The following is a 27,252-nucleotide window of genomic DNA, read 5'->3' on the forward strand; positions in this document are numbered from 1 at the left end:
TTAATTTCACAGATCCAGCTAAGAAACCACAGTGATAAAACACAATGTAGATAGACAGCACAGCTCTTTTCTGTAGAAACTTTTTTTGTGGTTCTTTTAAATACCAGTAACTCTTTATTCTTCATTTATTGTATTGGAACAATAAGACAAAAGACAGTCTTTGATGAACCTAGAACTGCAGCTTCTGTGCCAGCCATAAATCTTTCAAATCCCAGCAGAGCTGAGCTCATTAATTCTGCAGTTTGTTTATCTTGAGGAGTGCCATAGCTGTAATAGTGGGTACTGCCCTGCTCTATTAAACAGGCATTCACTCTGGGATTAAACAGTCATTTGCTGTCAGAACTGCACCACATTCAGTCATACAGCAGCCTCAGATGCTTTTCTGTTTGGTTTCATTTTTATCTGTTCATTTCTTACATTGACGGCTACTACCAGAAAGTCAGGATTCAAACATGTTCCTATTTCACTGGTGGAAGGTGATACTTGCCTGTGAAAGGGGTCCACGGGCGGGTGCCTCCGAACGCTATCTATCTCTGTCGTAGGCATTTTAAGAAACTCGACTCAGACTACTGATTTACACTTAGTAACATGTTCATGTATTACACTGGGTAAATAACAGATAATGCAAAACAGGCTGGTAATTCTGGTACAGTTTTGATATCTGCAGATAGGAACATCCTCTATATGAGCAAAGGTGAAAGACAGAGGAATGCAGTCAGGGTCTCAGATTTCTCTTTGTCTCACTGTAATATATCTTAACCTAAAATAATCAGATATCAACATACCATGTTGTCTACAACATAATTTTTACCCTGCTTAGATTGTCTTCTTGGCACTCATCTTCCAGTTCTTGAGTGTGTAACGTCCCCAAATTATCACTTTTTCCCACCTTCTAAAATTTGCGAACTTTTTCTTAACCTAAAATACTGATATGTTTATCCATTTGTCTCTCTGTTGGCTATCATATGTAGGTTTTTATATCATTTTATGCTAACTGCTATTCCTGTGCTACTACAAGAGTTAGAAGTTGACTAATGAAAACAGTGAATTTTTAAATAATTCATGGTCACTGCTCCTGAAACCAAATATGTAAGGAGTTTTGACGTCAGAGAGAGGAAATGCTTCAAAGTTCTAATATGGGAGACAAGGCGAAAAAAGAAAGAAAACATAAGTAGTTACTTCGTTAGGCCCTACAACTGCAGTTCTCTCAGTTTATGAGCTAAATAGTTAAGCAAGGTACTTCTGATAAAGTAAGTTTTGTAGTCCTAACTGAATTCTTAACCACAAAAGATGGTTAAGAATTAGATGATGGTGAGTTAGTTCTGTTAACTGTTGTTCTGACTTTTGTTATGTTTTTATGTATTACTATACAGAGAGGAGTGCTGCTGCTATTTTGCATTTGATCTTACTTTCTCTTCCGATGGAGTAAAGTAAATCAACTTTACTGGTTAGAACAGCAGGACAACTTAGGAATTATTTTTTTTCCCAACATTAATGTACTAGAAAATACACAAATTTGACTAACTTTTATTGACCAAGCTTTATGACTTCAGGACAATTTGACAGATACAGTTACAGACAGAAGTTCATTACTGTATTAGCAAAATAATGACTTTACAGTAGGTGCATTTTGTCCAATAGGGCCTCTTGGCAGAATATTAATTTAGTGAGGAACAAGGTATCAGATTTCTTGCTTTTCATGTCTGAGATTAATTTATTAATGAATTTCTTGGTATCTTCTATTAAATATTTGAATGTTAATGAGGCTACATTACAGGACCCAGATATCACCTCTCCATCATATCCTTAATTGTGGTGCTAGATAATTTTCTCAACTGTCTCTTTCCTTCTTCATTCCAAGTGTTTATAAAAAAAGTGAAAGAACAGAAACTGAGTACAAACCGTTTCAGAAGGCCTCCAAGTTCAGGACAAAAATTCAGGACACATCTGTGGAGACAGGCAGTCCAGGTTATCACACCTGACTCTAGGATACTTTATAGGTGAATGTTAATACCCTTTTGTAGAACCATTACTTTTCTTCCCTTCATATCAGCATCCAACCCGCTGTATTACTATGGAGACATCTGTCTCCTGACAGTTTTGTGACTCTCAGTCTTCATCTCTTCTGCTGACATTATAATGGAAAGAAATACAAGGAATTAAATAAAATATTTTTAATTAAATCAATCAAGATTTGGGGTTTCTTTTTCAATTTTTTTCACTACATGAAATTTTCTTTCTCTTTACTCTATTATACTGAAATATAATGCAGAGTGGCAGTCCCAGTCAGATTTGTTTAATGGTCAGTTCAGCGGTCATACAAAACAGTCACTTGTACAGCTGTAGTTCATCTTCTCATATTAAATATTATTTGACATAGAATTACTTGCAAATTAAACAGAGCCTGGGAAGCCTCCTGGGCATTGGAAAATGCTTGTCTGTGCCATTACACAGTTACTAGTTCCCTGATGTGATTTCAGTCCATGCCCAGAAGCACTGTCCAGAACCGTTCCCAGGCATGGTGCTGGAGTTGGACTGTTCCAGGGATTATTCCCAGTTGGCAGTCTAATGTGCAAACTCCTTCTTTTCAAGGTTGAGAGAGTTTGCTTGTTCAGGCGTAGCCACTCTGTGCCAGCAGTCTTCAGTGCCAAGGAACATTTCTGGGCATGTTTATTTTACCAGTGTAGAAACAGCCAGAATGATCACAATGGTCTTAACTGCTTTCCAGAAGTGCCAAGCTCTTATAGTTGTATTCCTCAATATAACTCGAGTATCACTGAAATCATATTTTCTTGCAGCCTCCTAGATATCACTCTTTAAGGAAGGGGCATAAATTAAAAGACTCTTAGCATAATATTTTAAATTTTACATATTGCTATACACATACTCCTACATAATGTTGCCAGAAAATTTTATTTAGAAAAATCTGAAATCCCTGTGTCTCTTCATAAAATTTGGACAATCTGAGATTAAGACCTGCCAAGGCAAACCGTTCAATTTCTTAGCATAGTCTGCTGATTTTCTATAGTATATATATTTTATCAGTCTTTCCAGTCACCTAAACAGTGGGGACATTCACTGTAGGAGATATTCCAAACTTCAGGGAATTAAACAAAGATTTGTCAGTATTCTTCCTAAATATCAAGGCTTTTGTGCACCATTACATCTTTAGTTCCCTCTGTATTCAGGTCAATTAACTCTTCTAACATCTGTATTATCATATAGCATTAAGGAAACCACATACTTCCCACCAAATATCGCAATAAATATTAATATGTACAATTAATGAAGAAATTTATGAGCCCTAACTGTTCTGTAATTCCTTGGTAATCTGTTTTGCTGAATTTTGACTTCAGAATTTGACTCACTTTTAGAGAAAAGAATAAGTTGCAAGTAGAATGCCAATTTGGGAAACAACTTTCTGAACTTTAAATTCCTTTGATCATAACCAGTTACAGGATGATTCACGTCCATCCTTTCTTTTGCTCTCAAGCTGAGGAATTCACTGAGCCTTTACAACAGGTGTTTTTTCTAACTTCAATCCATCCATACTTTCCACAAACACAGTTTCAAAACTTTGTCTGGTTTTTGTGCAGAATGCCCTCCTATTTCACTGGCATACTTTTATAAACATACAAACATTGGCTTATGTAGCGTCAGTTAATCACATTATGCCTCCTTCTCCTCTCCTAGCTCCTCCTCCTTTTGACTTCTTGCTCTTTTTAGATATGTGAATGAGATATAAAAGGAGCAGTAACCTAGACTAACCAAAACATCTCTGCACTTCTCTTTTTAGCAGGTCAGATGCTAGATAACAGAAATTTGAACAGCCCTGTTTTATACTATCTCTAGGTGGCAAAGCACTTTGATCGTGTCACAAGGATACAATGTTAATGTTGTCAGTGGGTTTTTATAAAGGAGCAAAATCCCAGGAAAAGTATATAAATAAAAAAGGGAATTTGGCCAATGTGTAGATGAGGTCTATGCCTTGGTTCATATTACTCACGTCTTGATGTTTTTCAGTAGCATTCCCATATATTCAATAGCACTTCATATATCTGGGAGTACTGTGGGAAGCATAGGAGCTGTGAATTAGTCTATGCTCATCATAAAATCTGGACCTAACTCTAGGTTTGGTTACAGAATTCTCTGTTATCTCAGCTGATCATTTCATTTCTCCTGTGCTCTAGTTCCCCATCTCTAAAGTGGGAAAGGAAATGTTTTTTGCCAAAGGTGACCTTAATTAAAAAAAAAAAGAAAACTAAAACCAAGAGACAAAGCAATGGGTATCTGAGATACTTTTGAAGTTGTCAGTGTAAAGCATAATAAAGTAGCTTTCAAAGTACAGCCGCCACTCCCTTTTATTTATTTAACCAGAAGGAAGTGTAACATTTAATATCGAAGAGAAAAAATTATGGAAGATTATGGGAGAATGTAGCCTAAAATTAAAGAGAACATTTTGAATACTCCAAGACAGTAAATGGTTCAGTCACATAAAGGTGAGAAAGGGCAGTTAATTGTGCTAGTTGGATCAACAAGAATGTAAATTGCATCCAGCAGTGCTTCAGAACTCTTTGCCTCGAAGCTCAAGTAATTTCTTGTGTGCAAAGCAGGTAGCAATGCCAGTACATTGGAATTCTCCACTAACTTCTGTTGCTACTAGCTCTTTATATCCACTTTGTGCAGGTACAAATGCACAGTCAAAGGCAGTGAAGAATTTCTTCTAGTTTAAGAGACTAATTTCAGTGTGGCTGCTTCCCAGAGAACATGTTTGATCATTCTTCTTTTCTGCTGATCCTGTCAGAAATTCTGATACCATAATCTAATAAATTTGACTTTAGGGCCCTCGTCTTATGCTTGCTTTTTCCTTCTAGCTATTCAAAGCAGAGCCTTTAGCAAAAGCTTCTCTTTTATTTTTTATCTGCTCTTCAGCATGTTTCCTGTGTTGTTGTAACTGACATTAAGATTATAGAAAACATCCTCCTATTCTTCTTTGATCAGAACTCGGCCAAGTCTCACGTTTGCTAGGAATTTTTCCTTTCTTTCTAGCTGAATTGGAAATGAAACTTACTTCTTTCTGCCCACTTTCATTCTCAGGCTCTTCCAAACAGCAAGAATTCCCTGTGGGAGTCCTTATTTCCTACTGCCTCTTCACTTGTGTTAGAGTTACATATATCGAGCCTTACTGATGTTGAACCTCTTTTACTGTAAAATAACAGGCTTTTTTTAGCATCTTTTCACTTTCCTGTTTATGTGATATTGCAGGACATGTAGCTATATTTTTCTAAACTTTCTGTCCCATAAAATTGTGGAACCATCATCAGGTTGAAGATTGCCTACTGAAATTTGTGCCACTCTCTGATCCTCCAACCTGAATGTTGGAAATTTTGAGAGGCATACGATGTGAAGACAACTATGGGATTCGGTGCTGTAAACATGGGCATGCTGCATCAATTATTAACCATACCTAAGTAATTATAGTTTATTTTTTCATAAAAATTTAAATAGTAGAGTTTGTGTTGCTCTATGTTTTAAATCCTTGTATTAAGGAAATCATCTTAGCTATTCTTGCCTTTTAACAGCAAAGTGGGAGTAAATCCTTTCCTAATAACTCAAATTCTCATCCTATTCTGAAGCACAGTTTAACTAAACAATATGTTTAAGTAAAGGATTTTTAATTCAGATATATGATCATATGTATTGAACTAGATAAGCACAAATTCTATTCAAATACGTTACAGATTCATGCCACAGTCACTTACAGTGACACTTCTTATGAACTCCATAAGCACTTTGAGCTGTGATAAAGTTCTGGATTTGTGACAAGAGGAAGTGGAAAGAAAGGAAGGCAACTACTGTCTTTCCCCAGGCAGCACAGTGTGACAAGAAACTGATATTTGAAGGGTGGAGGAACCAAAATGGAGCCTGTTCTGTGGCAAAGGGAGACAAAGCCAGACCAAACACAGAAGTAGTGCTTTTTTTCCTCCAAAAATCACTCCATGATTAGGGTTTTTCTCAGTTCCACAGACAGAAAGTTCAAGGCTTCCAGTGTTTCTATTTTTTAAATTTATTTTATTTTATTACTTCCTCAGCTCAGCTTGGAAATAAATTCCAATGTAAAATGTTCTATTATATTATTTTAATTTTTTAGTAATTCAAACAACCTAGCAAGTGTTTTAATCATTTGTTAATATGATGAGCCTTCCTTAGTGGTTAAAGGCAGCAAAGATTTTTGTCTGTTCAATTTTCTTTTTAATTTTCCAGGTTAACCTTTTATTTAGAGGAGTTAATAAACATTTTAACTGAGCTGAGTAATTACATGGTATTTAAGAAATCATTTTGGGTTTCTGGAAGGCTCTTCAGTTCCCAGAAATCCATTTTTCATATGTTTTTACAGATATCCAAGGGAATAGTTGGTTTAATACACATGTTGTGCATTTTAATACTCTTGATTGTTTTATACCAACACAATCTGGAAAAAAAAAATTTAATCCAATCTTTGTCCGTGTCCTTCCTGGTAATTTTCCATTACATTTTTTGCTTTTGCTGTTTAAACCTTCATGAATTTTATGTATATGGGGTATCTGATTCATTAATATTATTAATCCTCATTGAATTCTCTTAAAAGAGAAAAAGCAAAACATTTCAGCTCATGCACTGAATGGACACTCCTCATTTAAATATTCTCTGCCAAATAGAGGTAAAAGGCATCTGAAAACATCTCCATCTGCTTTCTGCCTAGTTAGAGTTCACTGAAAGGATTCTGACATCTTTCTTTTTACCCAGACTCAGATTCATCATTTATACTTAATAGTCATTGGTATACATGCAGAACTTTATTTTGCCCTTTGCTCCCTAAACCAGTACTCCCAAGTTCCACACAAATCCTGGAGTTCCTTATTTCATGAATGTCCCTGCTCTCATTCCCCAGTGCATCTTTGTTATTGCTTTTCTAGGAGCTGATTTCGGTCATCACTTGAAATTAAGTTGTAATAAAATGGGCATGTTGACAGATGGCATAAATGGCATAGCTAATCAAGTTTACTCCCATGTTTTAATGGCAAAGGGGAATTAACACCTTGCTGCTACATGAACGTCTTAAAAATGCAGTTGTTAGAGTGGGTGGTGGACCGAAATGACAGTTCTCAGAATACTAACTCAATGACAGAGCAATGATACTATCCACTACAGTTCACATCTCTCCGACACATTCCTCAAAGGACATTAAAAAACATTTGCTTGGAGCCTATCTGGTTCCATAAAGCTGCTTTCTGGTAATATTGTTTGGACTCACCGTTACATCAATAGAAAATACTAAATAAACAGTGTCCAGGCTTTAATGTATTTTTCTTTAAAGTAGGGTCATCCAAGAGTTCCAGGTCCTTGCATGCTGCATTCAACATTCAGTGTTTGTTAATTCCTGAGCAAAAATCAACCCCAGCAATGCTACTTGCCGTTGTATTTCAATAGTTTTTCAGAAAAGATTTAAGAAATGCAAATGAGTTCCCCTGGGATAAGCTTTTATTCATTTAATCTTTAGAGCCTTAAGTTTGACACCATTTACATGCAAGATAAAATCTAAGATAGAAGGTCATTAATCCTTACTAGGTCTTAGTTCAGTTGGATTTGAATTAACATGAATGTGTAACTGCAGTAATTGAATCTACCATAGGAATTTATGGAGTGGCTTGATGTCATGTCTAAACATTTGGCTTGATTTTCAGATGTAACAGAATATCCTCAAACTCATTTGATTTTAGCCAAAGGAGTATGGGTGAAATGTAATCTGTTTGTGAGTATTCGGTACATCTGAAAATTAATCTGGTTCTCCTGTCTCATGACAATGGGGACAGAAGTTCCTAAGGAAGCTTTTCAAACTTTAGAGAAAAGTATGAGACTCTGGGACTTAAAAAAAAAATGTTCTATTCATACCTGGAATGTCTGGTCATCATTCCTTTCTGGTTAGCAAGATACTTCCTGACCTCTCGAACATTCATAAAGACAGAACAGCCCGAAGATGGGCAGGCAGCAAAGTTCCCAGCATAGCACTGACTCACCCTTCAAGCAAGAAGAAAAAACCTCTTTCCCATGCATTGGAAATTAGGTCGCTCTGTTTCTCTGGAATACATTTCTGGTTTGGGCACCTTTTTTCTCCATTGCAGTAGGTTTTTGAAAAGCCAGTTAGATAGAGTGAGTGATAATTGGCAGCTCTTAGGGTTTTCAGTAGCATTGCAAATGATGGAATGTGGATCGGTGAAAGTACAACTAACGTGAGAATCAACATTTTCAAAGTCTTTTGTCAAAGGCATCGTAGATTCTGCTCAGAATAATTATATGGAGAAGTTTATTATCCCAAGTGTGTTGTTATTGTTGTTTACATCCTCTTGTAATATCCTGTCCTACTATAAAAATTATTCCATTCTTCCAAATGCACCTGTTTACCTCAGTTAAAGTAGGGTAGCACTTAGCATGTCTCAGTATCTTTCAGTTCATTGGGAACAAAAAATTGCCTCATAAATACAGCTAACCATAAGAGTGGCTTGCCTAGTCTTATTACTAGACAGTGAGAAACTTATTTGCTGTACAGTCAGGTAAGTTATGACCATGGATGCCAAATGACATCGTCCCGTCTCATAAAAAAATGCTACAGGAAATGAATGCAAAGAACAAAACTGAATAATTAAAAATCCCTAACTGGGAAGAATCTCTTTTAAAGTCAGACATCATTATTAGTTATTTGCCATTTTAATAATGCTTTTTGTAATGTTACCTGTTGTCTAGAAAACCCAACATTACTGTATAAACACTGATAATGTTCTTGCGAGATGGGGATTGTCTGGGGAATCATTATACTAAAGTGGTACAAGTTGTTTTAACATTTCTTCACTACATACTGCAAATGAGAAGGGAGGTTATTAACCTCACCTAATTTGATAAGAAATGTGCATGCAACTTAAGTTTTCTGCAGCTAGTGAGGAGGTAGAAGCAGCTGTATAGTGTTCTCTAATTGTCATAAAGACTGTTCAGAGGAGCTGTTACCTAAATCTGTGAACATTGATTCATTATTATCCAACTTGATGTCTTGGATGACCTTGCCTGATGAAAGCGGTGACTGGTTTACTACATCCTCTGTGGGATTGGCTGGCTAAGAAGTCTGAACAGAAATAATTAAACCAATTTACAACTACATGGCTGACATAAAATATAAACATGGTATGGCTTGGTGCTGTCTTAATAATAATTATCCAGTGAAAGGAAGGCATTCCTATGTAAAAGCTATAAATTATTTTTTTAAAAATCAACAGAAAAACCTCAACAAAAAATAACAAACAACTGAACCAATCTAAATAATAACTCATTCGTTAAAATGCCTTTCACTTGAAGTGGGTTAAGTGACTGACTCATCTTGCATGCAACTACTTCCTGAATAAAGGTAATACCACATAAATCATATGGATTTTAAAATAAATCACATCATTTACTTATTTTCTCTATCATTCTCTTTTCTTCCTCTCCCTTCCTTTCTTGTTCTTGTGTTCCCTCTATTTTTATCTGGACAACCTCTATGTATTTCATCATTTAAAGATGCTCCAGTGGATTTGACCGTCATCGGCAAGATTGGGTAGACAGTGGCTGCCCAGAAGAGGTATGTTAGTAGTTTACATTCTCAGGCCATCAGAGGCCATTTATATACTTACAATGCTTTTGAATAATTTCTTCATATTACGAAGCATGGTTTCAAGGCCAAAGACATGCTTTATTTATCTTTATCGTTCAGTGGAAATGCTGTAAGGCATAATAAAGAAAAACAGGCTGAGAAATTTCACTCCCTATTTCTGGGAATAAAATGGATATGAAATGAAAAATTTATCTCTGAGAAAATACTTTAAATGAAAAATAAAAATACCAGAAAGCATGGCAAAAAACAGTGTTGCTGCACAGTTTTTTCTCTTGGATGTCTGACTGTTGCCAGAAAAGGCGAAGAAACTTTTATGTTCCTCATCTCAGAAAAACCTCTGCCAGTATAAAGTGAAAGACAATCCATATCTTGAATTTTGGTTATGAAATCTTTCCAAATCATTTAGTACAGAGTAAATTGCATCAATTAAAAGATATTAAAATAAAAAGAACAAACAACAAGGCATTTGGATGTCTTTTCCTGGAGAGGCAGTGAGAGAACAAGATATCTGACTGTGGTAGTGGTAAACTGTCAAACAGGGACAAACTCTCAAAAGAGGTACTTGGGTGCTCCTGGATCAGAGACGTTCATTTTCAAGACATGTAGACAAATACCTTACTGCTGGTTCTCTCTCAATGTCCTCCCTTTAGAAGGCTTTTTGGTTTGAGGGTTCCAGGTTTTTTGGGTTTTGTTCATTTGGGTAGTGTGGTAGTAGGAACAAATTAATTTATGACAATTTTAATCTCCTTATGGCCATAAAAAAACAGTTGCTTTTCTACGATGGCTGAAAGGGCTAAATTCTGCCACAAGTTTCAGCAACATAGCCCTTCTGAAATGTAATATCAGATGAAACTGAGGCCAAAATGTGGCCCCGAGTGTCTAGTTAGAAAAGCATATTGGTTTATTCTCAGTAGAAGCAATGATAAGTAATGATATAAATCCAGTCTGATGGAAAATATTTTTTTTTTCTTATAAATGTAATTATATAACTGCATCCTATATAGTGCCTTGTTACATGGGCTTGAAGGTTCTGCTTTGCAGTTTGTAAACTGATGATTTAAGAATGGATTTTTTGTGAGGCTTTTTTGTATGTGAAGGATAATCTTTTCAAGGACATAGAATAAAAATTACTGGGAGTATTTTTTGCTGTAGTGCACAACCTTTCTATTGCTTTAATCCAGATTGTAATTGGCTAGGAGTCACTTGTACCTGTAGATGAAGTTATCTGGAAACTACTCTCTGGATGACAGTAGCACCCCATTCTGCTTCTCCCTGCTCATTTCAACTCAACTAGTGCTCCAAGTCTTAGTATGTGATCTGAGAAGAAATTATTGTTATGTTAAGGGCATCTGAGAAACTAATAGTTTCAGCGGCACAGTTTCAGGCTACTTGACTTCAGGCTCTCTGAAGTAGAAGCAACAGTTGATTTAGCATATTCCAGAATGATGCCTGTGCTGACTGCTGAGGTTCAATGAAGGATCAATAATTAGCACACAGAGGTTAATTTTATATGCATTCATTCAAGAGGATGAATAATGAGGATTTGCATCATTATTTGTAATAGAGATTTCTGAGCTAAATTTCGATTAAATTACATCGGTGAAATTAACCGAGTTTCAAACTCAAACATTAAGAAATTTAAAGAATAGTAATACTGCAGGCACTGATAACTTTATTATTGTGATATATTGTTTCTTGTAAAACAAAGAACAATAAAATCCCATGCATATTAAAAAAAAAAGATAACACCCTCTGGGTTTTGACAGCCAGATCTCAATAAAATGAGCGGGCTTTGCGGGATTCCACTTCTCATTAAAATGAATGGGGACAGCAGGAGTTACAGGCAGTTCCCATGTTTGCTGCTAGTTTATTGGATGTATTTTCCTGCAAAACTGTGTGATCCATAAAAGAAAATATTCATTACACCTGCAGAATTCTAAGTGTCCAGAAATTTTAAAAAAACCCTAAACCCTTGAGGTTTGTATTGAAACATTTGACCATGAAAATAAAAGTTAAATTATTTTATGATGGTGAATATTATTTATGCACTAATATAATAAATTATTTAATATTGTTTTTATATTTTATTGTTTGCATTTTATACTATTTATATTTTATATAATTGCTATATATACACATATAATTGAAAATTAAATATTTTGTAGAATAGCCATATAATGAATGTGTTGGCCTATAGGCTGAATACATGCACACAGTTTATGCATATATGCATATTCTTCTATGATGTGAAGAAGCATGTGAAGCCTAGTTAGATGGTCCAGCCAACTACACATTACTAACTATGAAATATGACTTAATTCCCCCATATCTTTTTTTAACATATTTTATGGCACTCAGACTAATGATGGTGAACACTCACAATCGAATAGTTAAAATTTGAATCATAAGCTTAGCTGTTAAAATCTGCTTGGGGGAAATAGCATGTTTGACATTCAGAGATGACTTTGAAGCCTTGTCATTAACGATTAGTGTTGTAAGTTTTACAGCTAAAAGAAAAATATATGTTGCTGAATGCAGTGTAGAGTACTTCAAAGAAAAGGAAAGGAAAAAAGAAAAGAAAAAGCTCTTGAAATTCCTTGATTTATTGTTTCCATTTTCATTCTTTTTATCCTGACAGCTTGTCCATACTTAAATTCTTCATTCAGTGGCAGTCACCACTGAGAATTAATTTTCTCTTCTGTTTGTGTTGTTTCCCAACAGTCAAAAGATAAGATTTGTGAGAAGAATATAGACACTGAAACACCTCCATACTCCACCACCACCCTTCTGGCAACCACCACAAAGCTGCGAGTTTTAACAACCACCAGAGGATCCACCACTTCCCACCTGCCAACTAGCCTGCCCACAGAAGGTGACATGTGTAACACTGCATTGTTTAGTAGTGCAAATAAGTCTAAAAGAAATTTATTTCCTTTAACTATGTGTTTGTATTGACCTTTTCTCTTTGGGGCAATGGAAGGAGCGAGCAACTGCAGTCAGGGCAATATCTGCTACTGCTTTTAAATTGCAACTTGCTGTTGAAACAGTATGGTGTAAAGGACATGAGCACTGGAGAAGAGGGCCTTGCTGAGGGCACACATGTGAGCCAGGCAGATTTCTGGAGAACTTTTGGTTACAGTGAGGTGTTTTTGGTCCTGTCAATATCAGGCCATAGTCCAAAACCTATTGAAATAGTAGGTGGGGAGGGCCCTGCTAAAGTTACTGAAGAAACTCCAGTCACAGAAGTAATGAATTTTGAATCCCTTTGGGTATTCTGTGTAGCCAGGTGGAAATTAGAGATAACCCAAATTAAAAATCTCTTTGAAATTTGCCTGTTTACTTTTTTTCAGTCAGTTGACACTGTTCTTTCATGTAGTGCTCACTGTCGTGAAATAGTTTCTATAGGCTTCTGAACCGAATTAACGGGGTAAGCACCAGTATGTCAGTTCTTGCCTTTCTGTGCTTGAGATATCCTGTTTTCCTGCTTCTGGGCAAAATGCAGCTGGGTAGAAAAGCTAACCCGATTAATCAAATAGCATCTTAGGGGGAGGGGAGAGTTTTCTGATGGAATTGTATGTTAATAGAAGAAAAAGTACCAGGTGCAGGCAGAGTTCTTAAGTGGCTTGTGACAGGAAAATTTGAACTGAAGGCATTTCAAGGTGGGAATCTACTGATAAGAAAGGCTGGGTTTCTTTGCAGCAAGAGAAATTTAAAACTTGTCAGTGCAGGGTTTGGACTGTATTAGCAGCATTATTCCCTGGCATTTTGTGCATTAAAACTCAAAACAAGAGGGCTATGGAATGTCATAATTCTTAGAAGAGGATGTAAGTAATTGTTTTATTGTCTTACCTTGGTTCATACAGTCCTTAGTAGGATAGAATGCTTGAGCTATGTACGAACATGTAACATAAATGAATTGTGTTATGAGATAGACTTATTTACCAGTATTTGAATTCTCCTTTACACGGTAACATTCATAAGTGCTTTTTTTTCAATACTAAGAAACTAGAGTGCTGCTCAGTGTAAGAACACCGCAAACTAATTCTTATTGTGTTGAATATAAAATCATTTTCTAATTTTAAAGAACTAACATAAAATTACTCTTGACCTAGAAAAAATGCATTTTTGTACCTCTGACTTTCAATTTCCTTCATAGATGACACCAAGATAGCGCTGCACCTAAAAGACAATGGAGGTAAGATGAATTTTTGTCTGTAAATAATGTCAGTAGTTTGTCAAATTGTACTCCACTGAACTTCATTAATCAAAATCAGATTGTAGAAATAGCTCTTACCACATCTATGCCAATAAGCAGCACAGCAAATAAGCTTAGCAACTGCTTAGTAAATTAAACATTTACAACTTGCTTTCAATCTCTTTAATAAAACAGAAAGTTTAATTTACTTCCAAATATGGACATATTAAGTAATTTTAACTGTATGGATACAGGTATTAACTATATTATTACAATAGTAGAGTATTATTTAACTGTATTAAAAGAGGGTATGATGCTAGCTCTAAATAATGACATTGTGTTACAAACTTAATCGTAGTACTGAATTTCTACATGACATTTAGTTACTAATCATGTCCATTTTATATCTCTGTGGCTGTTCTAACAGAGATCCTATATTTCTCCGTGCATATTCCCTGTGCAACTTAATAAGATCACCTTGTCTTAGTGATAAAGGCCTCTGTTAAATGAAGCTCTGCAGGGGGCTGCTTTTGTCATCTTCTTTGTGGGTTCAAGGACTGAGACCTGAGGTTTGTTCTTTCTCCCTTTGAAGTTGATGAGAAATTTGCTGTTAGAATAGGACTTGGCCATTAGATGTTGGCTGCGTCTGCATTCACTGCAGATGTAGAGCTTGCTGAAGAGAAAGGAAAGATTTAGTTTGATTTCTGTTGGATTTGGAATGGTCTGTCAAAGCAGAAGGATAATTTGCTTAGCAAATGGAAATAGTTTATATTTCCACTGATATAAGGGGTAATATTATTAGCTCTGGTTTCCTTTTCTCCAATCAGGGAGCATGGAGCTTCCCATGGGGGGCAGGGGAGACGGCAGCAAGTGTGGCAGCAGGCTTGGCCAGGGTGCACGGTGAGTCCAGTAGCTCAGGGGCTCAGCCACAGACTAGAGACCATCAGCCGAGTCTGCCGTGATGAGGCAGGCCTAGGATCAAGACAGGAAGCCAGGTTGGCAAGGCTGTGAATGGCAAGGGAGCAGGAGAGGCACAGCTCAGTCAAGGACTGAAAGAAACAGTTCCCATCAGCAGTCCCAGAGGAGGTGAGGGGATGAACCAGGTACATACAAGGAGTCCTGTCAGCAGCAAAAAGAGGTGGTGCCAGAGATAAGGCTACAAAACAACTTCAAAGTCCATCCAAGCAGACACAGCCAGGGACAGGACTGAAGACAAGCTACCTTCAGCATAGATACAAGGTTAGTTCAGGATACAAGGTCAAAGATGGGCCTGTCTACCAGTTTACCTACAGCACAGGGCTTCAGTTTATAAGGAGTCTTCAGTCCCATGGGCAGAGGTGCCAGTGCTGTGGGTCAGAACAGCTGAAGCATAATGGTCTCTCAGGGTCTCACAGAGAATTGTTTAAGATTTGAAAAAACACAGTGTGCATATGCCACTTAGCAGTTTGGTCTGTTTTCCTGTTGTTTGTTTTTCAGTAATATTCAGCTGTTATTTTCTCCATCCCTCAAATTAGAGATCTGCTGACTCCACAGGAGGCAGTTACCATCCCCTTCCTCACCAGTTGCTCCTCTGTCATTTTGCTGTCACTAACCGCAGCATAGCTGGACACATTCAGTACTGGGAATGAAATGTCCATTTGTAGGCAGTGGTGTTTTTTGACATGGCTTTGACACACAAGTGGTTCCTTGGAAGAAGGCCATCTATAAACTGAGGGTGGTACTTTTAGGCATTTTGTCTATAGGAATGCCCCTGAACCTCTCTTTTTCTTATTCTTCTCGAAAACAAATTGCTTTTAACTTTCTGGTGAGAAGTGCTTCAGCACTCCTAAAGATCAATAGACAAGGTGAATCAGTCAGCACTTCACTCTCCAGTTCCGTGTCTGCTCTGTACATGAGGCACATTCCCAGCTGAGCAGTACTGATGCTCTGCCCTGAGAGCCTTCACTCCCTGGCAGGTGGCTGCCCTGGGACGAGGCAGCTCTCCACCTTCAATATCTCATGAATGGCTCAGAATAATATGCTTTTATATAAAAAATAATTCAAGAGGCAGGCTTTAGAAAACACATTCCAGGTTTCTTTTGATTTGGGAATTGCAACAGGATTATTTTTTCACTTGTCTACTCTTTGTCCAAGATCTGAAAAGAAAAATACTAGAGCAAGTGAGGGATGGCTATGGCCTACTTGGTAGAGTATGGTAGGGTTTGTGGCATCACTCATTTTAAATATAGAAATCCATTTCTGCACAGAAACTGCTGCATTTTAGAAGGGCAAACCAGCACCTGATGTGATTATTCATTTTCCTTGAGCTGTTTCTTTTATTCTTGAAATTTTAAGAAAAGAAACCGACTTCAAACAACACGGAAGCAAAGCAACACACCAGGATTTCTCATTCACACAGTAAACGTAGCTTTTAATCTGCAAAGTTCTTTTTGATGAATCTTCAATTATGCATTGAATTTTCCAGTGACCCCTAGATTAAGCTCAGATAAAACCTCTGCAGCCGCAGGCGCATTCTTTGATTCTCTGTGATTTGCCAGCCTTTCATAAAGAGTAGATTATTTCAGGTCACGAATACAGGGTCTTTACTTTCTCACACTAGATCCTTTAAAACTCTAATGAAAGGAAACCTTTTATAATGGAAAACCAAAGCTATATTGGATCAATGATGGCCTATAGCTTTACGTGTCCTTGGATGATAGCAGTCAATATCTGGTTAGGAACAACAAAAGGATTCTATAGAAATTTTGCGTCTTACCTCTGTCTGGAACTTTTGAACAAATTATTATAAGGCAGCAACTAAATTTAAATTAAATTTCAAGTTCAGGTCAAACTGCTTTGACCTTTTAATTACATGAGAAAACCATTTGCAAGTTAGTGATGTAATTCATCTATAATCTTATGTGGCATATTTTAACATATATTTGAAATTTGCTTGTTTCTGTTTCTTCTGTCTTCTTTCTTCGTAGGCAGAGATAGATACCTAATACATAGATGTCTAAACCATTTTAAAATACAGGTGACGTCATCGCATTTTAGTTAATTCTCTTTAAAATAACAAGCATTTTGTAAGATTTAAGATATGTTCAATAGTGCAAATGTAGATTTTTGCTATTATATGCAGAATCTTTTGGGGGTTTGAAACTTTTCTTCTAACACAGCTGACTAAACAGTTTAAAAGCCTAATTTTTCATTAAAATTGTGAGCAACTGGCTGAGGCTATACTGTATAATGCAGTGTTTTCCTGTTGAAAACTCTTTGGTGGATTATTTAGATGATTGACCAGCACATCTAGACATTTTATTTGACCTTTTTAGACACCTTACTGTGATGATTTGGTTGCTTTGAGTCCCTCTCAAACCTTCAACTTTATAACTCAATAGGAAAAGTATGTGTGTTGATAGTGTCAGAGAAACTGCTATACTTCTCATTCATCAAAATGTACAGAAATTACTGTCACAAAAATGTAAAGCTATACAAAAACCATCTACCTGAAGGAGAAAGCTTTTTCCTTTTTTTTTTTTTTGTGAACAAGTCCATCCCAACATATGTAATAATAGGAAATATCTGTGCCAGTTGCTTAGACTTTGTGGTGGACTTTTTCAAAGATGGTCTAGATATGAACATTAGTGGTGTAGAGGATTAATGTTAGTTCTACACAGAGATTAATTTGAGTTTGAAAGATTAGGAAACTGTAAGAAATTACCAAAATGCAGAACCAAAGTTTTAAAAAGAGTACTTACATACAGTGATAAATTTACCTAAAACTTTTTTTTAATAGTCCCCTATGTCTTACACTAGCTCCCAATAGTCATCAGTCTTCTTAATTTTCCTTAAAAATTGCAGTCTGAGCTCTTCCTACCATAGGAATTCTTGACAAATTATGGAGAAGACTCAGTCCTGTTTTTCTTGTGTACCCTGAACTCCAGCTGCAACACGTTGAACACTGCTCATTCATGCCTGCTAATACTCACATAACTTATTTCTTTCTAATATGTTAAGTTTCTAAATGATCCAGAAAATTATCCCAATTTCAACAAAAAAACCAAGCCAGTCTTTTAGGGAAAAAAATATTTTTGACATAACATAGTTATGACTGCATAGTCCAAAATAGCTAACTCAGGTTAACAAGTCACTAGAGATTAGCTGAGACCTCTTGAATTTTAAAGTGAAAAACCCAAAACCAAACACCAGTGATAAACCTAATCTTCACGGTGATTTAAAAATGTTTTAAAGTGGACCTTTTATGGCATAAGATCCACAGGGTATAGCTCCGGCTTATTGTCAGATCTTGGCTCAGCCACAGGAACTGACCTTCCAGAGGTCACCTGGTGTTAACCGGAAAGCCACAAGTTTTTCTCTTGGGTCTTTCTCATGGCCAGTGGCAAGCAATAGGCAATAGGAACTCATTCAGGTCATCCTAAAAGAAGTGCCCAAAGTGGGATAAGTTACTATATATTGGTATCTAGCTCTATCAGCTGCAAAGAAAAATCTAAATTATATGCTAAGAGTGGGAATTTTACCTGTAAGTACCCAAGGTTTCCTCACATTAACTCCTCAGGATGTCCTAGCTAATGTCTATTTCTGTTCCTGCCCAGGAACCTCCTCTTCCACTCTCTTATAGAAAGGGGAATATTTAAGGTTTTTACAATTATTGCGAAAATCCTGTTGTTATTAGGTTATGGATTATGTAATTATATGTTTATTTCTGTATGTTCCACTTGAAACGACTGAGGTTCCCCTGTAATTTCAGGGTTCGTATAATTTTAGGCAAGCAAAGATTTCCTTGGAGGCAACTTGTCATAAAATTTACTTTAGCTGTGTTGTACTATATGGTGTGCTTGTATAAAAAAATTCTTATAAAGGGACAGCTTTGGAATGGTTTCAGTAAATAGGTGGTGATGAATGAGAACACATTAATATAATAAGAATAGGAAGAAAGGTAGATTCAAAAAGAACAATTAGCCACCTTGATTATCAAATAAACCAGAAAAAGACTTATAAACAGAGTTTATCAGATTTATTACCCTTTTTCTTATGTTTAGGTAGGTGAGGAAATTCCAAAGGAAACAAACAGAATGTAACTCAGATACATCAGTGAGTCTTCCCATATATTGTATTTCACATTATAGATTACAAGCTAAGAAGAAACGCTAATCCATCTACACATCTTTTCTTTTTCTGCCCAAACATTTCCAAGCAGTTCGTCCTCTATCATTTCTCATCAGTCTTTTCTCAGCACTAGAGACAAGTCTTAAGATATATTAGAGATCTCTCTTGTTTTCTTCAGTATGATCAAAGCATGATCAAAGATAAACTTTAGACCCCAAGCAATTTGCTAAATGCTGCTCACTGCTTTCTGTAAGTTCATCTGTAGCACTCATAACAGGAAAGCATTATACTTAGGGAAAAGTATGGGATCTACCACAGTATCTTGCTGTAAGAAACATGAAATGATGTCCCTGGTGTAATTCAAGTTCTTCCTTCTCAGGAAATCTTATGATTTAAAAAAAGCATCTACAGACTCAATGGTATTCAGTATGACATTATATCAGTGCCTACTGGAAGATATCTTATTGAAATGGAGCCTTCCAAAACAAAGAACATAAGCTTGGGAAAGAAACAGCCTCTGATAGGAATATTTATATCTTCCTTGTGCATTAGACACAGGAAGAAACATATTCTATGTCATATATGCAACAGCGAATGAGCTACATAAGTGTTTTTTAAAGCAAATACAAATTAAAAGTAATAAACGCATCCATTCTTGGTAAAAAAATAGAATCAAGGATTAATAATCTTTATTCTTAGGACATTTAAATTGACAGCATTGATAAGTTGTGTTATTTCCTGTTTGTTTCATGATACTTTGGATTGTGCTTAAATCTTGCTCAGAACAAGACATTTGCATCTTTTCCAGAATTTCTTGCATCTCAACTGCATCCCAACTGTGCTGTGGTCAGCTTATTACAGCTATTGTCACAAGATATGTAAAAAACACCAATCTGATCTGCAGAAAGTCAATCAAATAATGGCAGAGGTTTTATAACTTTCTGCTTCTAGCACAAAAGGTAATTTCTACATCGTTAGGCATTCTTTACTACATTAGGTTTAAGAAGCATAATGTTAAAACAGTTTACCTAAACCAGAAGAACTGTGTGTAGATTCTTCAGTTTGTATCAAAGTCTGACTTATGCCAGTTTACTTTATCTTTGCTTTTCTAAGCCAGCTATAAAATGCTATACAGTATCTGTTCGTGCAGTTGCCATGACTGCTGTAAGGGCACACATTTAACTGATGTTGTTAAATACGTACACTTTGTGGACTTTGAACCAGCTCAAAGGGTTAGTCTGAAAACCACATAGACCCAAATGGAGATCTTACAGAGGGTTGAATGTAAGACTGGATAGAACTTTAAGACAAGGCTGAATTACTTCATGTTTTATCCTATCTGCCCCTGTTACTGTACAATTTTGCAGCAGTGTGACACCTAGGGCACATAGGGCTCCTGTGTTCATCTGTCTTTTTAGCTACCTATTCTACATGGAGTTGACCTTCCAGTTGCAGTAATCTATGACATCATTATACACATGTCACTGTGAAGGTGGGGAAAATGGAGGACCAGTGAAAGACAACTGAAATAGTTGTACATTTTGCATTGAATCTGAAGAACCTGAAGTTATTCAGTGCCCATAAGGTGGGGGGAGCATGGGGGGTATGTAACTCTGGGAGCATTAGATACAACTTTAGAGAGGACATCCTGCTTGGCCTAGTGGTCTTGTTCTGGCTGTCAGTAGGGTTAAAAGGAGTCAATGAATTCTTTTAATCTGGTAAATTTTTGCTCTTTTGGATTTAGCAACAATAAGCTGCCTTTCCAGGCCAAATGGCAGGGTAAAATATGGTACAGTATTGAGCTTTGCCATGGGCATTGTTTGATGCCATTAAGTATTGTAATGGCTTAAATGGCTTCAAGCAACTCAAACTCGAATTAATACTGATGACAACTGTTGTAGCATTAAGTGGTATTTTAGAGCAGAAGGATGAAAAGCCTTAGCTAACACAGAGTTCTGTCATCCTGTAAACAGAGTGATTTCAGTTTAGTGCACTGTTATCCACTTGTTGCACTAAGTAGTTGATCAGTCTTGGAGAGACTTACCAAGTTGTCCTGAGTCCTACAGAAAATTGATAGCAAAGCCAGATATTGAATTCAGAATTTGTGGGTTACAGTTTCTAATATTCTCATTCAAAGAGCACCTTTCATTCCTTACATGCAATTGGAAACCAATTTTTAAAGCATTAGCTGAGCCATTACTTTATAAATCATCATGAAACCAAGTAAAGTATATCAATGTTAATGAATGCTAAGGGAATGAACCATCTAAAGCTAGAAAATTACACTCCATTACCATGAAGAAGCTAACTCCATAGCAGGCTGTTCCTAAGAGGCAGAGAGAACATTTTAATGGAGATTCCTCTAAGCCTCTGGAGAATCCTTCCAAGTGTGCATTCCCTTATTCCCTCCTACAGTCACTGTATGTAGGTCATTAATCATCTGTTCAGGAATCTGCATTATGTACAGGAAAAAGCTTAGGTTTAGAGAACCATATACCTGCCCCATAAAACAAGTAGTCTCCTGATAGATTCAGATTCCAAATGTAAACAGCGGCCCAAAAGAGGGGAAAAATCCAGTGGCTCTGCTGAGTTCACTGTAGGATGTAAAGCTGTGCGCTCAAACGGCCTAAACATTATGTTCCCCCTCTTTGCAGGAGCATATTAACTCAAAGTCACTATCATTCAAATAGGGTCATAAATCTTCCAGACTAGAAATGACATGTGTAATCAGGGCAAGAGCTGGTGGAATGAACTTGAATCTGTAGGTGGAGGATAACCCCAGACCATCCTTTCTGCTCCTTAGCTGTTCATAGAGGAAAGCAAAGACATGGAGAGGAGGTGTGGAGGTGTTGCCAAATGCCTTGTAGGGATCTCTGTGGGAACTTTTCTCTCATTCATGTCCAAAGGATGAGGCAGGTGAAGGGTCTAGAGAACAAGTCTGATACGGAGCAGCTGACGAAACTGAGGTTGTTTAGCCAAGGGAAAAGGAGGCTGAGGAGAGACTGTTTGCAAGCTCTTTGAAAATATGAGCTATAATATTAAATACTTCTATTAGAATACATTTATATATAGCTATAATAATGATAATGTATAAGCATGTCTTACTTTCCTAAGCTAGTATTTGAAGGATAGTGGGTTTTTTACATAAGAACAGTAAGATACTTGTTTTGCATTAATATTAATAGTATGGCACAATCAAATCAATAAATGTATTTTTATAAAGCTGGATACACTGCAGCTTTCAAATGATGGCCAATACCAAAATAGTCATTACCTAATGTGTACATTAAGGAATGCAAGGAGAAATTCTGCAGTTAACAACTAAACTGTTAAAAAAATCATGTTTGCATGAAGGGACTGAAGATATTATCACACATTCTGTTTCTGTAATGTTTAATCTATGTAATGCATACTCATAATAAAAGAGTACATAAGTGTCTGCTGTAGATGTGGTTATACCTGGACCTGTACATTTTTTCCATTTTGCTTCATCTATGGAAGATGTTATCATGCACTTGAATCCAGACCCATTTTGTCATAAAACTAAGACCATGCCAGAAACACTGTCAGCTTAATAAATCAGTATTTCTGTACCAATGGTGCTGCACGGATGCTCTCATACCCATGTGATAGTTTCATATTCATTCAGTGAACCAACTAAAAAAATCAGGGGTTTTGATGAACCTTAAGTGTTTGTCCAATTAATGCCACGTGGCCTGAGAGCAAACACTCCTTTGATTATAAAATATATCTATATGAGAAGAAATTGCAGAGTTCATTCTACATCTCTTTGTGACAAATTCAAGGGGTTACCTTGAAAATTTATTCAGCTGTTAAAAAGAGGGAAGATAAGAACAAAGCTCAGTACTGAGTTACAAACTTTAGGCCCATTGGTGCTATTTAGGTCATCTATATTCCTGGCTTTGCTCATATATCTGTGTCAGTCAGGAGGGTCAAATAAGGTATTACATTATATCCCTTAAAGATGCATGTTCATATAGGAAGTAAGTTTGAATTGGAGCTTTTTACTGTCTGATCAAAACAAGAGTGAAAAGGAATGGCATGGCTCTCTGAAGGAACAAGCAAAGCTTTTTTTTCAAGTCAACACAATGAAATTCTACTTTTTTACCTGTCATTTGCCCTTGGTTCCATAACACTTTCTAGAAATGAAAGTTTCTAGCCAGGAGTTAACAGGACTTCATCTATTTTTCCTCCATTTGAACTTAAAACTTTTTTGTATCTCTGCTCTCACAGAGAGAGATATTTATTTCTGTTAAGTAAACTCTCTTCCATCTCATGTCACAAGAGGTGTACACATATGTATCACAGTTTCGTTTTCTCATCTATAAAGCCATCACAGTAGAAACTTTGTCAACCTTAAATAATATAAAACAAACAATGTATTTCATTATTTTGCAGACCTCAATGGTTAATATGCAATAGTGAGAAAATGCTGAGAAAGTATCCACAACATGTTTACAAACACTCAAAAAAGCAGTCCCAGTTTGTACACAGCTTTGTTCCTGTTAAAGTCACTATCACAGTCCCCACAGGCCAGGAGAAGATTTTCATTCATGATAATTCCTTGATTTCTTTTTTTGTTTTCCTACACCAAAAAAAAAGCTAACCCTACTGTAACTAGAAACATAATATAGTAATGTAAAGTATAGTGATATAAAATCAAAGATTAAGTAGTCTTTATGCATTTATCATGCAGACAATGAGAACACTTGTATTGTGGTTTCACATTTATTTTTTTAAACAGCATTCCAGCAGCAGAACAGTTACTTAATGTTTGTATTGTGTGCCTTTATATTTGGGGGAAAAAATGTTACTGGGTGTTTCTGTCCTGTCATTCAGCACCTAATGAGAAGCAGACTAACCTTGGAGATGATAACATGTTCCTTCTGCTGAAAAGCTTTATACATGTAAGGACTTGGGGGAGGGGCAGAGTTATAAATATAGAGCATATTGTAATAATTGCTTTTTTCAGCACAAGAAAAGTTCAGAGAAAGTTCCACTGAGAGACCTCCTTTTGGGAAAGGGTTGGTCATAAGACAAATGTCCTCCTATGGGTTTAGCCTTGCCTGAAACAACAGATGTGCTATGATAATAAGATTTCTGCACCTTAAAAGGTTTCTGACTCCCTTTTTTTCATGTTTCCCTTGGTGGCTTTTTTAAAGAACTGTCAGTTGATTTTGCAGCTAAGACTGTTTTCAAAGTTGACAACACTGTTTATTGTCTCTGTCCAAAGAGAGTGAAATCAATTTCTCATGAGTATTTGAGTCCTGGGGTCAATGAACTGAATTTCGATTATGGAAATTACAAGTTACTTACACTTGTTGTCATTTAAGAAAAGCATTTCTTGTATCTCATTATTTGTTGTGTTTGGCATTCTGATTACTACACTGCTGTCCATGAAGTGCTGCACCCCAGACTGGTAGAAATCTGGGTAGGCAGTTGTCTCTTGTGTTATTTGGAAGGGGCAGTGTTCTCATTTGCAAAGCTGGACACTAAACACTTGAGGAAAATATCAGATCAAAGGGGATTAATTTGATGGCCTTTACAGAGTGGTTAGGACCTTTGCTGAAGTCCAGAATTTTCTAATAGGCAGAATATAATGTTCTGCCTTCAGCCATAATACAGTAACAATACAGATTAGTCATTTTGTGCAAACTGGCCTGAAAATGGGTACAAGTGACAAAGTAGCTTGTGATGCACCAATGTGGCATTGAAGGGAAGGGTTGAAGAGTATGAAGCTGTCAAAAAGACAATTTTAAGACAGACAAACTATGAACCCTCTGTTCCTTCTGGGGAGCAGTTACTTCTCAATAGGCTGACTCACACAACTAACTGCTCATCACTGGCAATTAATTGTCAAACCTAGAGCATGTACAATAAAACACGCAGTTCCTGATGGCCTTTCAATTGCTTAATTTGCATTTTTTTTTGCAATTTGAAATACACATGCTAGAACTAAATATTGTTACAGTGCGTGAACGGAAATTAAGGCTGGAGCTTGTATATATTAATCTATTCTCAGCTGAAAGGGAACAGCTATTTAATAAATTATTAATGGCTATGTCAAGTAAAAGACTGCTGCCTGAAAGTTAGGGGAACCTTTTTTTAGGGTCACTTTTCTTTACTGTATCTTCCATATAACTTGCATCCTTTGCTACATAGTGCAACAATTATCAGGAAGTGTTTTAAGTGACAGGTGATAGGAAGAGGGGAAATGGCATTGAGATGGGCCAGAGCAGGTTTAGATTAGATGTTAGGAAAAATTTTTCACTGAAAGAGTTGTCAGGACCTGGAACAGGCTGCCCAGGAAAATGGTTGAGTCCCCATCCCTAGATGTGTTTAAAAAGAAGGGCAGATGAGGTACTTAGAGATGTGGTTTAGCATGGGACAGGAACGGTTGGACTCAATGATCTTAAAGGTCTTTTCCAACTTGGTCATTCTTTGATTCTGACGTGCCCTTTGGGTGGGAATACATTTGAAAATAGATGTTCTACATCCAAGGCGGTATTTCCTTTCTTTCACTGCAATGTAAAAGGTGGCCTAGAAATTTTCACTCTATGTACTGAGTAAAAAAAAAAATAAAGGCTGACACTGCTTTTATTTTTAAAAGCTCCTCCATTTTCTTTTTTAAAAGTTAGGCAGGGAGAGGCCTTGTCCTAGGATCCTGCATGCTTGCACTTTTTTGCTAGATACACTGCCTCCCATGTCCTAGTTTAGCCTCACAAATTATTGGGTTGTCTTTCTTTATCCTGTGTTTCTGTTACTCCACAAGCTATTTGACTGACTTCATAGGAAAGAGCAGAGCAACACTGTAGGGTTTCAGCAGTCCTGCCTCAAGGTTCAGAAAATATGGAGAAAAGCAGGGGAAATACATATGAATCCCTTCACTTCCCCCATAGATTCACTTCCATGTTGTAGTTAGAAATATCTCTTGGCTAAGATAATGCATCTTCATTTTCCTTTTCTCCCTGTTGTTGCAATGGTGCCATGCAATCTGCAGAGTGCCAAGCCATGATTGCCCTCCTGATCTGGTGAGAAAAGTGCTGCCATTCATGGATGCATGAGCTGTTACACCAAGATTAATCACTCCTGTTTTCTTTTATTAACCCCTATACAACACATTTAACACCTCCTAGATCAATAGACCTTTCTTCTATTATTTTCCAATTATCTTTTTTAATATTGGGGTGCAGTGCTCTACTCACAATCTGTTGAATGGTAAAAGACCATGTATAGTTCTTGTTGTTGTTGTTGTTACTATTAATAATGGTAACTTGTTTGAAGTGGTACCCATTAAATCAATAGCTGTTTTCCAAGAATGAATAAAAGAAGAGCATAGTCAGCAGGACCAGGGAGGTGATCATCTCCTTGTACTCAGCATTGATGAGGCCACACCTTGAATACTGTGTTCAGTTTTGGGCCCCTCACTACAAGAAAGACATTGAGGCCCTGGAGTGTGTCCAGAGAAGGGCAACCAAGCTGGTGAAGGGAACACAAGTCTTACAAGGAGCAGCTGAGTGAACTGGGACTGTTTATCCTGGAGGGCACTTGGGTGAGACCTTATTGCTCTCTACAACTACCTGAAAGGGGGTTGTGGTGAGCTGGGGGACAGCCTCTTCTTGCAGATAAGTAACGATAGGACAAGAAGGAATGGTTTTAAGTTGCACAAGGGGAGGTTCAGGTTATAAATTAGGAAAAATTTCTTCTCAGAAGAGAAGAACGAGTTGCTCAGGGGGGTGATGGAGTCACCATTCCTAGGACTGTTCAAGGAAAGATTGAATGAGATACTTATGGGCATGGTTTAGTTAGTAATATAGGTGGTAGGGGGATGGTTGTGCTAGATGATCTTGGAGGTCTATTCCAACCTTAATGCTTCTATGTTTCTGTGAAAAGGGATGGTCTCTGACCTCACAGACCATGGCACTGTCAGGTAACTGAATAAATAGTGGAGGGGAATGGAACAACAAAAAGGACAACTGTAGAAATCAACAATTTTCATTATATTCAGCTTGGCAAACAAGCAGAGTGAGAGGAAATTTAAATTGGAATTCACAGAAAATTGCTCATAAGGAAGACCAGAGACAAATGTTGTATGGAATGAGGCATGGAGGTGCTTTAAGGATTGCCAGAAAGGCAGAAAGCAGTGGGAATATTAGGCAAATGATGTAAGTTTGTGAAGCCAAATGACCAGTGCTCTTCTGGTGTTCCTTAAACTGAGGGCTTCTGAATCGCTGTTTTCCCTGCAGTG

The 27,252-nt window shown here is 36.9% G+C and overlaps 1 protein-coding gene across 1 annotated transcript in view; it reads left to right on the forward strand.

The window, feature by feature from the left end:
* Positions 1-27,252, forward strand: part of PLXDC2 (plexin domain containing 2) — a gene marked incomplete at its 5' end in the record, with an annotated part of 260,604 nt that overhangs the window by 222,984 nt on the left and 10,368 nt on the right. The window contains 3 exons of the mRNA XM_084260059.1: positions 9,586-9,646; positions 12,401-12,551; positions 13,836-13,874. Coding sequence (XP_084116185.1) covers positions 9,586-9,646; positions 12,401-12,551; positions 13,836-13,874 — 251 coding nt within the window. The remainder of the gene's footprint in view (positions 1-9,585; positions 9,647-12,400; positions 12,552-13,835; positions 13,875-27,252) is intronic.

Source organism: Gallinula chloropus, assembly GCF_964237585.1.
Source record: "Gallinula chloropus genome assembly, chromosome: 2".
Taxonomy (NCBI): Eukaryota; Metazoa; Chordata; class Aves; order Gruiformes; family Rallidae; genus Gallinula; species Gallinula chloropus.